At 34.1% G+C, this 13,589-nt stretch overlaps 4 protein-coding genes across 6 annotated transcripts; 2 read left to right on the top strand and 2 right to left on the bottom strand.

Moving 5' to 3' along the window:
* The first annotated feature begins 194 nt into the window (after positions 1-194).
* Positions 195-3,888, top strand: LOC139904755 (uncharacterized). 2 transcript variants are annotated; one of them, XM_071894078.1, is made up of 3 exons: positions 2,726-3,127; positions 3,185-3,247; positions 3,317-3,888. In XM_071894078.1, the coding sequence occupies exons 1-3, from the start codon at positions 2,870-2,872 to the stop codon at positions 3,620-3,622; spliced, it is 627 nt and encodes a 208-aa protein (XP_071750179.1). In that variant the 5' UTR covers positions 2,726-2,869; the 3' UTR covers positions 3,623-3,888. The 2 variants fall into 2 exon arrangements, with proteins under 2 accessions (XP_071750178.1, XP_071750179.1); XM_071894077.1 differs by having other exon boundaries at positions 195-3,247.
* A 108-nt stretch (positions 3,889-3,996) lies between these two features.
* On the top strand, positions 3,997-5,701 carry LOC121131945 (tRNA (cytosine(72)-C(5))-methyltransferase NSUN6). The gene is made up of 4 exons (XM_040727352.2): positions 3,997-4,230; positions 4,297-4,437; positions 4,512-4,830; positions 4,889-5,701. Exons 1-4 carry the CDS (start codon positions 4,162-4,164, stop codon positions 5,629-5,631), a joined length of 1,272 nt encoding a protein of 423 aa, XP_040583286.1. The 5' UTR covers positions 3,997-4,161; the 3' UTR covers positions 5,632-5,701.
* l(2)k09848 (lethal (2) k09848) lies at positions 4,406-7,096 on the bottom strand. The gene is made up of 2 exons (XM_040727353.2): positions 6,638-7,096; positions 4,406-6,581 (listed from the first exon to the last, which is right to left on the bottom strand). Exons 1-2 carry the CDS (start codon positions 6,966-6,968, stop codon positions 5,716-5,718), a joined length of 1,197 nt encoding a protein of 398 aa, XP_040583287.1. The 5' UTR covers positions 6,969-7,096; the 3' UTR covers positions 4,406-5,715.
* A 2,336-nt stretch (positions 7,097-9,432) lies between these two features.
* Positions 9,433-13,536, bottom strand: LOC121118664 (uncharacterized). Of its 2 annotated transcripts, none has more exons than XM_071894075.1 (5): positions 13,345-13,536; positions 12,711-12,940; positions 11,034-12,655; positions 10,600-10,948; positions 9,433-10,534 (listed from the first exon to the last, which is right to left on the bottom strand). In XM_071894075.1, the coding sequence occupies exons 3-5, from the start codon at positions 11,106-11,108 to the stop codon at positions 9,681-9,683; spliced, it is 1,278 nt and encodes a 425-aa protein (XP_071750176.1). In that variant the 5' UTR covers positions 11,109-12,655; positions 12,711-12,940; positions 13,345-13,536; the 3' UTR covers positions 9,433-9,680. The 2 variants fall into 2 exon arrangements, with proteins under 2 accessions (XP_071750176.1, XP_071750177.1); XM_071894076.1 differs by having other exon boundaries at positions 12,820-12,940.
* Between the last annotated feature and the right edge of the window lie 53 nt (positions 13,537-13,589).

Raw genomic sequence — 13,589 nt, 5'->3', positions numbered from 1 at the left:
AGAAAAAATATTTGCATAGTTCCTAATAGTAAGTAGTAATCAATAATCACTTAAATAATTTCATATATTATGGATCATAGTTATTCTGGTTAGACAATAATGAAACTCAAGCGAGAACTTGCAAAACGTGGTGCTAGGACTCGTGGGATTAAATTAATTCTGATTAAGTGTCTCCAATCATATGATATAAATGATGATTATGGAGGCTCAGTACTCTAGTTTCGGATTTGATTCCGATGCCAAATCGGGAAAATTTATCTGAATTCAAGACAATTATTGAATACACAGCTGCTTAAAATAATTTCAAAAATTACATATAAAATACTAAATTTTTCTAAAAACAAAGTTACAAAAATCCATATCTAATCAAAGAAAATTTAATTTTTTGGTAAAAAATTTTAAAAATAAAATTTCAGATATAAAATTTTTTCGATTTTTTTTTTAAATCCACAGCTATTTGCCAAAAATTAATTTTATTGTAAAATTAATTAAAATATTTAATTTTTTTGAAAATAATTTCAAAAACTAAATTTTTTGGAAAAAACTTATAAATCGACATTTGTTCAGAAAAAATTAATTTTTTTATAATAAGAAATTAGAAAATTTATTTTTTTGGATATTTGGTGGGGGGACGCTTCATCCCCTCCTGCCCAACCCCTGCAGACGCCCCTGTATAGGTATTTTACAAAATGTCGATTTACAGTGTGAAAAATACTTTGCGGGACGTGTGCGCGGAAGTCTAGAAGTGTTTTGGGGACACCCGTAGAAATGCTTGATTTTCCTTACTTAAATGGGGGAAATCAATTTGACGTCCCCTATATTTAATGTAGATAAATTCTTAATCTTTCACCAAGTTTTTTTTTTTTTTTTTTTTTTTTTTCAATACGTTGCTTCGTTAAGTCGCGCCATTTGCTGGAAAATAAGTCATCTCAAATTAGTCTTCAAAAAATATAATGGATCAAACAAAAAATATAACGGACGTTAAAACTTTTATCGATCTATTGTCTTGTAAAGTTTCCAACCAATTTATTGGTACGCTGTGCATAAATTTTGACCCGAAATTAGCACATTCAATCATTATTACTGCGCAATATGAATGTACTTTGTCTAATTATTACTTTTTCAATTGCAGGTATTTAAATGTAACATCTTTATGCACAATTCATAAAAATGTAATTCAATTCTCATGATCTTTAAGAAAATTGTCTTCTTTTATTGAAATATCTTATTAAATCACAGATTTTAGTGTAGGTTAGAACACACACAGTAGTAAAAAAGGGATGAAATTCTGATGATAAATTGGTCATGAGTCATGACTTTCTTAATTTTAATGCTATAGACATGAATTTTGTATCAGAATGCCTTTTTTACATTTATCTATTAGATAAAACAGGTTTAAAAGAACAATATTGAATTTTTTTGTAACAATCCTATATATATTGTAACGTTCAGTTCAATAGGGACCGCTGTTGCAAGTGTTGCAACACTTGTAGTAGCTGTCCTTATATGGTGTATTACTTTATATAATACTAGTGGTAGTACCCAGCATTGCACAGAGTTATTATGCGTCGACGGACAGACACATTATGTTTTTATAATATAGACGATAACTCCTCAAGTGACCATTGGTGTTAGCTCCGTTTTTGTGTAGCACGCTCACATGTCATTTAAAATATGATTTGATGAGCCACTTTAGCTCGTTGCTAAATCTCATTTAAAATCACATTCATTCATGCCTTTTTCCCTTATAATGTGAGTTAACTAATAGCATTATACCGAGTCGTCCATTACAATCTGAACACTTTGAATTTTAAACTTCAACAAGATATAATTTATTAATTAAGAATATAATTTCAACAAAATTAGTACTATAAATAGGTGTGTGCCTGAGCTCTCTTAATCATTAATGTAGCCGGACTTTTGTGGTAATAGTGGCTTCCAGGCGGCAGCAAAGGGATTTTTACATGCTGCAGAGGTTGTCCTATGTCGTAACGTCCCAGTGCTGACTGATAGTAGCTTTGAGGGCATCTATGTTTGGATGCCGGACACTGCAGGCCTTCCCCTCGAAATTCGCCCAGAATGTGTAGTCGAGGGGGTTGGCATCAGGGCGGCCAAAAGTGTCAAAAAAAGAGTTCAAAAGATTTGAAATTGTATTTTTGATTAAAATTATTTTTTGAGAACAGCCGTGGATTTTTGATATTTAAAAAAAAAATTGTGAATATCTGAATTTTGAAAAAAAATTTAATTTTTGAATTTCTTTTTTAAATTCCAAAATCCAAACCCCCTCCCTCCAAATATATATATATATATATATAATCCCGCGAACGCCCATGCAGTCTCCCAATTTCTTTATATTAAAATATGTATGCTTTTAATTTGGTATGTTTCCATGATTAAGTTACAAACTTAATAGGTTAGAATTAACGTTATATATATATACATATTGTACTTGACTGTTTTTTAAAGGACCTTGTGTAGTTAACTTCAAGGATTAAGCAATAGAATACGTCTAGTTTGTGGATACGATTTATACTTGAGACTTAAATCCAATTTGTTATTCAATTATAATACTGTTACTGCATAATAATACAATATAAAGTTATCTTCTTTTACTAGGTTTATTCTCCATCTTTTTATACATAGAACTAAGAACTCTATGAAACTTTTCAATCATCATTACTGCTTGATGGTTACTTAGTTATTATTACAATAGCCTTGAATTGCACGCTTTACTATATATAGTATATTAAAAAACACTCTTGTAGACTCCTATTGACGTGGAAACTTTACTGTAATCAGGCACACAATTACCTGTGACACAAATCATAATAATTCAACTAAACAACCACTGAATAAATAAAATGAAGCAATGGAGGAGACTCCGCTTTCGCCTTCTTGTTCAGATGAATATTTAGAAGACGGACTCCCAGACTTAGTGCTTGATGCAACAACGTACAGAAGCTCTACATCCTCATTGCTACTAGATGAGAAAGGCCTCTTAGATCTTCTCAATGATCATCACTACTCTCTCTCCACGTCTCATCTTGAAGAACCTACATCCTTTGAGGCTTGTAGCAGCTCTGCATCCTACCTTCTCTTGGATTATTATAACGATGACTCTATACACGTAGATAAGAATAGGGTTTCTTATACAGATCACTCTAAATTGTATGTCTCTCCCAAGAAATCCCAGGTCTATAGATCCTATCTTTCCTTGTTACCAAGTGAAAATCCATCCGATTCTAATGTAAAAATCATAATTTAATGTGAATTCAGCTCGAAATTATATATTTTTTTATTTCCATATACATTTCAGTTTCAACATATTAATGGATCTCTATCCAAAACAGCATCTGAGGAGTCCTTTCTTGAAAAATTCAAGTCTCTCTCTACGGGGAGTCAAGAGTCTGTTCGAAAAAAGTGGCGTGAGGATTTATTACTAACACAAATGGATATTGGGCGGATACGTGGTGAGTTAGAGGATAAAGTGGAACATGCATTAAACTTGAAGAAACAATTAGGGATGAGTTTCTCGTGGAAGGAAAAAATGGGATATATCAGATCCTTGGCAAAAAATGCGAAATCTAAATTTGCATCTTCAATTTTGGAGAACTTTGACTGATTCCCTATAATTACACCACTATCCATCTAAAGTCTTTAAATTTTCATATATGTTGGCTTTAACTATATAAAATATATAATATTATGTTTTAAACAAATATATTATTTAGTTTCGTAATAGTACGTTTTAAGGATTTTTTACCAAATAATATGTTCAATGCTCAATTTATACTCTATATACTTTTAAATTAATAGTCTATAATTTTATGTGATTCATGTAAACCGTTATTTAAATTAGATATAAAGAATATATATATATTGTTTAAATACAGGACCTCTGCCAGTCATATATTTTTTAATAGACCATGTCACGAATATTATGAAATGTACCTATATAGAGAGAGTAAAGTAGTAACTGCCTAGTTAGCTAAGCCTGAGTAAGCAGTAGAAGCATGTTCAGTATAACTTATACTGAACATGGGAACTTCTACTGTATAAGTAAAACGTCACCAATTAACAGTACCAGCAGTCTAGTAGTCGTTAATGCTTGAATAGTTGCATCGGGTTTTTTTTGCACGGTAGAGGGCGCGTCAAATCATCATGGCATTGGATGAACTATGTTTGGATGGGAATGTGTCTCAAGAGCTTAGGAAATGTGTTTCTGCCGGAGTAACTCTCAATACATTTTTAGATTTTCTCCCTTTAATTCATCATACTTTTTTTTTATTACTATAGGGATTTAAAGATGAGGAAACCTTGGTGCAATGGTTGACTTCCGCCCCATCCCTAACGACATTACGGATATCAAAAGGAAAACATAATGATACTAGGGATCCCTTAGATGTTAAAGTATCTCTAGAGGATTTTATTCTAAAAGTAATTAGTTAAGAGAGAGCGACAAATTATTCATAGACTTAATATGAATTTTAAATTTATTTTAATTAACATAGCAATATCGAGAGAGGGGATTGACTCAAGCTGTTCCTCAAATATCCTTTTGGGATGGCAATAATCATGACATACTTAAAATAGAAGCATTGGATACAAAGGACTCATTTTCGGGGGTAACATCTAATGGATACGTTATTGTGGATAAGTATTGTGGCTCATCTGTTTTACGTGGGGCAAATATATATGTCAAAGGGATTTTAGGGATGTCTTTTAATATCAAAGAGAATGATATCGTCAATGTTCTAGTAGATGTGGATGGAAAATGCCTAAAGGGTTCTAATGCACCAATTTTGCCCGCTTCCAACTTTGTAAAAATCGGTACGAAAAAGCTCAAATTTTAATAAGTTTTTTTTTTCACTTTTGGGAGTATCTCCAGGTATTGGAAAAAGCCTTCATTCTCGAAAAGTCATTTTCAAATCTATTCCTCAAGGAGTTGGTGTGCTCATGATGAATACACCTCATCCCTCTCTAGATCTACCTCAAGAGATGGAGTCAAGTCTCTTTCCTCAAAATTATCCTTCTATTTTTACAGTCTTGGCTCTACGACTAACTGAGAAAGAGCGTATATCCATGCTTGATATGTGTTCATCCCCAGGTGGAAAAACGCTGCATGCAAGTGAAATATTACAGGGGTTAGGAGGCTATGTCTTAGCCGTGGATAAGTCAACCAAGAAAATTGAGACTATTCGAAAGAATTTAGAGAAATACGGAATAGAAAATGTATCAACACTAGTAGGCGATGGAAGAACACTCTGTGATTCCCTTCATCAAACGTTTGATCGCATCTTAGTAGATGCCCCTTGTTCCGCTCTAGGGCAAAGGGCGTGCTTCAGAATACAAATGAAATTCAAGGAAATGCTTTCCTATCCCAAGGTGCAAAAACGTCTTTTAGACTCTGCTGTTGGATTGCTAAGGCCCGGAGGCTTACTCGTATATAGTACTTGTACCATAACGCTTGGAGAAAACGAAGATAATTGCTCTTGGCTTCTAAACAAGTACAAGGGAATATTAGAAGTAGATATCACAAATCCTATGCTCGATGGAGTTGGCTATAAACGCTTCAGTTGTTTCGACCACATCGGATTCTTTGTGGCCGCCTTCAGGAAAAAGGAACATTAATTTTTTGTTTGTATCGTTTTGTTACATTTTTTTCCCATATTAAACAAACACATTAAAAAAAATAATTTCACATTGGAATGGACCTTAGTTATTCTGTATTTTTCTCTTTCTTGAGGGTTTCTCCTCACTCAATGACTCCATGTTACTCCATATAATTTCCTCTTCTGCCTCATCGTCATCCACTATCTCTATGTCGGAGTCGCCATCACATTCCTCAAAATCTGGATCAAACCCTTTTTTAAGTACAACAGTGTTCAGCCTCGACTTCAAGTACAATTTAGAATGTTTCACTCTATTTTCTATAGTATACACACGTAGAAACCGATCAAGGCCAACAGAGGCAAAATGTCCATTTTCATACGCTATACTGCGTATGGAACCCACACTTCCCTTGTATTTACGCACCATGCCCTTCACGCCCATTTGCAAATCATATAAGGCCAGACCTCCATGCGCTGTTCCGACAAGGATCCTTTTGTCATGACCCGTACAAGCCATGGCAGTAAGGGGCTCATCGTTTGAATAACCAAAGCTAACAACAGGTTTTCTCTGAGCCCGTGTATCATAGAGTCGTACATGCCCGTAGCGTGAAACAGTTGAGAGAATAGAGTCTGTTTCTCCCAAAAATGCCATGTCTGATATCCAAATAGGCACTCGAAGTTGAAGCATGTCATTTTTTACATTTTTGGCACGGAAAACAACTTTTCTGGGAGAGGCTCCAATGTCATGAATGAGGAGATTGTGTTCCTGCCCTCCCGTTGCAATTAAACTCCCTCTTAATTTCATAGATACAAGTTTGCGACCCTTTTTGGGGTTATTATCGTGTATTGAGTCTGGATTGTCTCCACTTCTCTGCTCCAAGTTCCTTGTGCTACTTTTCCGTGTTGAATTGAGAAGCGTTTCTTCGTCAAGGACGTTGAGTTCTTCTTCCTTGGTACCCCAAATCTTAACTGTAAAGAGAGGAATTTATAGTAACAATACAGTGTCAATGAATGAACCAACTAACCAATTCCACTTTCAGAGGCAGTCACAAGAGTCTCATCGGGGAGCCGACCCAAGCCGCGAATGGGTGTGTTAGAGCCATCTTCTACATTTCTTCCATGTGTAAATGAGTTATCCGACGTGTCAAATCCACTGACCTTTTGGCCTCTTGTTCCCAAAAGGATTTCTCCATCAGATATCCAATTCAATGCCGTGATCTCATTTTCTTTTTTCAAAGATTTTAAGCGATGGAAATTCTTGGATGAGCTCTCCTTAGCATTGATAGTCACACCCTTCAGAATCCCTGTCTCGGCTCCAACGAACACATTGCATGATTTATTCTCCCGAGGAATCATGTCGAAGTCGTTTTCACGTGGAATTCCTTCAGCCAGGTTTATTTATTTTGATTATTTTTATATTAAATACGTCGTGCTTTTGTTTATCTTTGTGAATATTCATTGCTACCAAACGAAATATTTAGTAGCCAGTTCTTTAAAATTCTAAACAAGGACTACTAAAGATAACTTTAGTAGTCATTGATTTTTTATTACACACAGCCCCTCGAGCCACCCCTTCCGTACTTGAGTTGCACTCGGAAAAGATTTTTTTTAAATTAATTTTCTAGTAAAAGACAAAAAATTATTTAATTTGAGGGGGCTACAGCATCTCCAGGGCGCCCCCTGCGGACGCCCCTGATAATACTATTATTAAATGACTTTGCTACCAAGGTTAATAGGAATACATTGTATTTCTATTACCCTTACTTGCTACCTTTATTAGTACAAGAATTTCTTTTAAAATATTTTTTAGTTATATTCAAAAACAGATAGATCAGAGGAATTAGGGAGTAATTTTGTAATCCCTAATTTGATAAATTAGTGTAGTACCAGCCCTTATCTATTCTGTCCTTTGGACCTGCCTTAAGACGGTCAGTCCTTAGAACTGTGAGTACTAGAACTGATTAAACAATGAAGAAATAGAGTTGAGTGACGTCATCAAGGATCAAACTTAAAAGTGTATAGGACTGGACCAAGAAAACTTAATTAGTAATATATTGAATATCTACAAATATAGATGGAAGGGGCAATGCCAGTGGGATCATAGGGTACATGCCCCCACTGCGATGATATTTTATTAGAGAACTTTATTATTGTCACACCTTGTGACAATTCAAATTTTCCCAGAATATTTGTGACTAGCTTTTTTTTAAAACATTGTCTTGACGTTTTTTTATCAATGAAAAATACGTTCATAGAAGGGATTCATTGAGAAAAGACATTTCTAGTTGACCTCTTTTCTTAGAAAACACAATTATAGATTAACTTTTTTAAAAAGAAATTATGAAAATAAATACAAAGAGAATTAGCAACCGAAGATAAATTTAAAACTTCGCATACGGGGGCAAGAGTTTGAAATTTTTTGAAGGGCCAAAAAAAGACATCCTTGGTATATGGTTTATAATAAAGCTTGAGGGTCAGACGGTCTGACCCTTCATGTAAAACTCCGCAACGAAGTTGAACGGAGGTTATATTTTGCCTCTCTTTGTTAGTTAGTCACCAGGAGGTGGGCAAAAGTAACGAATCGATCTGGCTCAAACTTTGAACAAATATTATGTATGGTTACAGTAAGAGGCCATTAAATTTTCAGAGATCACGATAACACAAAACATAAAAATGTATAATTGATCATAACTTTGGACCAAATTGAGATACTTAATTTGATTTTACGCGGAGGTTTTGTGCTCTATCGAGTGTCCATTCTATAGTTAATATTATCCGTCAAATAATATCTTGGCTCAATACCCTAGTTGATTGTATTAACAAGTTTATGTTTAATAAAATGAAATAAATTCAGGCTAAGGCAAGGACAACTATAGCCTAGAGGGTCCCCGGCTAAGCTAATAATCTACAATAAATAAGTTATAAATTATAACATATAATCGCGTACTTCTAAAAAGTACGATAACCCGAGGATTGACTTCTTTTTAAACTTGGATTTCGTTAGGATTATAAGGCGAAAACACCAGGATGAATACTAACAATGACCAAATCGTGAACCAAGGGCAATCATTCAAAGTTATAACCAACGTACAACTCACAACTGTTCACCTAAGAAGAATTATGGATCTCGTTCGAAAGAAATTAGGATCCATTCCGACAGAACTTGGTTCTAACCCATTATATGTTAGAATCTATCTCCAAGCCTATCATTCGAATAATTTATGGCTTACTGGGACGATCCAAGTGCAACATCATGTAGAATCAGAGGGAGAGTCGTCTAATAATGATATCCTTCACGACTCTTTTGAAGAGCAGATAACGGATATAAAGGAAGAAGCTGATCTAAAGATCCCATCCACTACCGTTGTTCTAACTACTTGCATTTACCCTCTTTGCGCCTCACCTCAGAGCCACGATGTATACAACTGTTGGTCAATTCGACGAATTTGCTGTCATTGTGGAAAGAGGGGCCACGAGAGTGTACACCACCAATTTATCCCAGATTGGTTTTTGTGCTTCCTCGCAGATGATGTGATCAATGACTTGCCTTTCATGGAAGAAAAATTAAGATCATATTGTCTCACCGGGAGCAAGGAGATGCTCAACAACTGTACTTATCCATTATGCTTGTACTCAATTCGTCACTCCATGAGTAACTGTTGGGCTAGACGTAGGAATTGTGCATTATGTGGTAGAAATGGACATGACTCGACTCATCATCAGTTTATATCACATACCTTTCTGGAATATATAACGGGCTGCTAATCAATTCATCACCAAATCAGGATTTGGAGAGGGGAAAAAATTAAGAAAATAAAAGTTTTAAGTTTTTTCGTTTAATAAGGGAAAAGTAATAACAATACTTGTTCACATTAAATAATTATAAAGAACGGTCAAGGAATCTATTAATTCCTTTTTTTGGTGAATTGTATAAATAAATTTAATACAACTATCAATAAGTATGAATGTCTTTGTCCACGAAGTTGATCTTTTTACACTAAAAGATCAAATGTTAAAAATTGTAACAGTTCCACATCCTTTTGGAACACAAAAAGGTGTATTTTCCTTTTAATCAATGCGATCTTCTGACTCCCTCTTGGAGTCATCTTTATTCCTTTCCTTCTTTTCCTTTTTACTTTTTTTATGTTTGTATACTGGAGATTTTGAGCGAGATCTACGTCGATCTCTGCGGTCTCTGTCTCTATAGCGATCCCTTGATCGACTTCTTGAGCGCCTCCTTTTTCGTTCATACTCCCTTCGTTCATCTCTAGATGATCTTCGCGATGACGAGCGATTCCAATCATTATTTCGATCATCATAATCCCTATCACCAGGTGGAGCAGTCCATTGTGCCTCCATTGTGGGTTCGTATCCTCCACCTGAGTAAGAGGGATAATCAAATGGATCTTCTTGTGGAAATTCACCAGGAGGTATATGAGGTATTGGAGGTGGGGGGAGATTTACGTTTGGTGTCGTACCCACTGTTGGAATACCAGTCATACCGGGTGGAGGAACTGAGAAATCAATTTCGGAAATTACTTTCTTGGAGTACTCCCTTTTGTCATGTGTCATAACGGCTATGCTAGAAGGTACTGGTGGTACAGTAGTGGCTGCAGCGGTGGTAGGAGCTTGGGGAGGAGGAAGTGGGCTTGGTTGTGAGGCATTATTACTGCCATTCAATGTTGTGGGAATACGATTGACAATAGGCTTGACTTGATTACTACCCAGAGTGGGTATGGAATTGTTTTGATTTAAAGGGAATGAGGGATTTGTCGAAATACTTTTGTTTGTAACTATTGTGTTATTGATGCCTGGCATACCTACTCCAGACTCTCCTACCCTCATTTTTCTTTGGCGATTACAATAAGCTTGCCATGTTTCTTCAGTGAATCCATAGTTGAAGTAATCCGTAATGTCAGCCCCTAAAAATCAAAAAGATGAGTATCAATTATTCCGTTCATCCTAAAAATGATATTTGCTGTTATACCCGGCTTTTTCCAAGGCTTTTCATCAAGAGAATCAATGTCTAATTCATGTGCAGGAACTCCATTGATATTCCCAACCTGATCCAGTTCATCAACACTGAACTTTCCCTTTTTTTCCGTGTGCACATTTCGATTCTTGACTCCAAATGAGGCTGAGGCGTTACTATAAGAACTCTTTGCTTCCTCAATCTTGTTTTGATCGATAGTAATACGAAATCCATCATCATCAGAGTCATCTTCCTCTTCATCCTCATCGGGCTCTTCTGTCTTTATAGGTTTATCATCTTCAACGACTTCTTCGACCTCTTTTTGCTCATCTTCCGAGTCTGGAGCCACAATAGAACTCTCGTCCTGAAGCGAATATTAATTAATATTATTATCATTGGTCAAATCAAATTCAAAAGAGTAATATATAAATTAAGATGTGTGTCAGTACCTCGGATTTCGGAGTTAATGTAACATCCTCTGGGGCCTCTTCGTCTCCATAGAGCCAACTTTCTTCGTCGGCCATTCTTTAGAATCAAGATTCCAGGCTCGATCAAATATATTTAATATTTCAGTTACTAAAAGCTAGCTAAATCAAAGAAGCTGCATAGCTACTAGCTATTACCTGAGGCTCAATAATTAAAAAGGAAAATAAACTAAAGAAGCTAAAAAAGTAAGCTGTATAATATGAAATGCAGCCGACAGGGTTATATATATGTATATATTTGTAGTTTGCAGGTTGTAACTTGTATAAACAAATTGTACAAGTTACAATCAAAAAAGGAGATGAATAATAATTTTAAATCAAGGATTTACAGCACTTGGGATGAGGATCATGCAATAATTGAATATTTCATGGATTATCAATATATTAATGGTGTAATTTTTGACTATTTTGATACAAATTACTCAAATATAAGTATTCTGTGGCACATTATATAGTTCTAATGTCCAGAGTTATATTACTCATAAATAAATACAAAATAACAATGTAGTTTTAATAGACCAAAATGAAATGATAGTATCAATGAATAATTGATAATTAATATGGTAACCCATCTCGTAATTAATTAATGAATTTTAAGACTGGTACAATTTGCTTATACAAATTCAAAGTTGTACACAACATTTATCAAGGACTGCTAAAGAGAAGGACAGTCACTAACATTTATTTTCAAGTGAGAAGTCATCAAAATATTCCGTCGTTTGCTCTAAGCATTTTAATGAAGAAGATTTTATTAAAGAGAGTCGAGACTCGCATACTCGAAGTAAGGTGAAAAGAAATACAAGAGCTTTGTCTCGAAACATTTAAAAAAAAGATGCTTATCCCCACATATTTTCAAACCATCCTTCATTTTTATATCACATAAAATAAATCGTCGCTCAATATCTAGTACTTCTTCATCAAGACATCAAAGGAGTCCAGTACTTCAAAATAAACGGAACCAAAAATTTTTGATGAAGGATAATTTCAATAGTCTGGATGAAGGTTTTAAAAAGATTCAAAATGGAGTCATTCCCGAATGATTTATAATTATAGTAATTAAATCCGACCTTACTTTTTCTTTAGTATATAGAGGAAACAAAATTAATAACAAAGAAGTCAAACACCAATGTCAAGAAGGAAAACTTTGTAAAGTCTCTTCCACTTTAAATACTCTTTAGTTTTTAAAATCTTGGAAAGAAGCTCCTCCATCCAACCATATTGGTTAAGTCAATTTTAAATAAATTAGAGGATATATTATCTTTCATGAATGATGAAAAGCTTCAATTTCAGATATCCTTTTTTATAGAGCAAATCCTCTTGGCAATTAAACTCCCAAGTAATCGTCGCTATTCCTTATTTCTTCTTGGAACTTCATCAACTTGGCAAAGGCTATCTCTTTCTTTCAAATAAATTAAATATATTCAATCACTTGTTTGAATATTATTATATTAGGGATAATGATATCGACGTTATAATTGATTTCCACACTATGCACATAAGAAAGATGAATTGCATCAGAAAAGGAATGAATTTTTTTAAGAGTTCTTCGAATATTTGATTGGAAATTGAATGTTCCGTTTTTGAGCCTAATATTGAGAGAGACAATGATAATTTAAATGATATCTTTGAATACAATTTTACCATCTTAATAATACAACTTATTGTTCGTTCATATTGATAATTGTATATTCCAGAAAAGTGTCCCCTCTCCATCAATGACTATTAATATTATAATTTATAATAGTAATACCTGAATGCGTAGATGAAAAACTTATTTCTTTCCCTTATAATATTCTCTGCTCTTTCCCTCGATTCACTCAGTAAATAATAATGATGGGACGATTAATCGGAACAAGTGCTTTTCCTCGAATCTGAATCAACAAAATAATGTTTAATTACCGATTCCGATTCTTATGTATTATTATTTATTACTGGTATATTAATATCTATTACTTTTCTAAGTTATGAAAAAAATTATAAAATATATTCGTCAAGATATAAAAGATGACAATGTGAATTTATGACTTGAGTCGTATGATTTTTTTAAATCCTACAGCCAAAAAACTGAACTATATTGATTGTACCAACAAAAAAACAGAGAACGTATATTAAATACGAATTAAAAAAGGGAATTAGGAAGAAGATGAGCGAGTTCATCTTAGTATGTATCTTTAATCTTCATATTGGTTGAAGAAGGAACACGGCAAGTTAGCAATGGCAAGGACAATAAATAAATCACAAGGTCAAACTTTTGAAAAAATTGCTTTATATTTACCAAAATCAGTATTTTCACTTGGCCAGATATATATTGCATTGGCATTGCTAAATGTCAAAAAGGGGTGAAAAGCTTGTTCGTGCTGGTTTCGTAATAAAATAATTTATCATAAAAAATACTAGAAAACTATGAAGAAACAAATTCAACACAAATGCAACGTGAACAAACGTATTCTAAACAGAAGCTGTCAGTGTAGCAATTGTTATTATAGGGGAATAAGCTTTGTAAATGTATTGCCTCTTATT

The sequence above is a fragment of the Lepeophtheirus salmonis genome, chromosome 1 (assembly GCF_016086655.4).
Source record: "Lepeophtheirus salmonis chromosome 1, UVic_Lsal_1.4, whole genome shotgun sequence".
NCBI classification, from domain to species: domain Eukaryota; kingdom Metazoa; phylum Arthropoda; class Copepoda; order Siphonostomatoida; family Caligidae; genus Lepeophtheirus; species Lepeophtheirus salmonis.
Note: the sequence above shows the minus strand (reverse complement) of the source record. Positions and strands in the feature narration are given on the sequence as shown.

Bases quoted from the DNA above. Each gene is read 5' to 3' on its own strand.
- LOC139904755 (XM_071894077.1), top strand. From the start codon at position 2,870: ATGGAGGAGACTCCGCTTTCGCCTTCTTGTTCAGATGAATATTTAGAA. The intron at 3,248-3,316 runs GTAAAAATCATA...TATACATTTCAG, and splicing joins AAAATCCATCCGATTCTAAT to TTTCAACATATTAATGGATC.
- LOC121131945 (XM_040727352.2), top strand. From the start codon at position 4,162: ATGGCATTGGATGAACTATGTTTGGATGGGAATGTGTCTCAAGAGCTT. The intron at 4,438-4,511 runs GTAATTAGTTAA...TAATTAACATAG, and splicing joins TAGAGGATTTTATTCTAAAA to CAATATCGAGAGAGGGGATT. The intron at 4,831-4,888 runs GTACGAAAAAGC...GAGTATCTCCAG, and splicing joins TTCCAACTTTGTAAAAATCG to GTATTGGAAAAAGCCTTCAT.
- LOC121118664 (XM_071894075.1), bottom strand. From the start codon at position 11,108: ATGGCCGACGAAGAAAGTTGGCTCTATGGAGACGAAGAGGCCCCAGAG. The intron at 10,949-11,033 runs GTACTGACACAC...TATTCGCTTCAG, and splicing joins CATTAACTCCGAAATCCGAG to GACGAGAGTTCTATTGTGGC. The intron at 10,535-10,599 runs GTATAACAGCAA...TTTGATTTTTAG, and splicing joins AAAGCCTTGGAAAAAGCCGG to GGGCTGACATTACGGATTAC.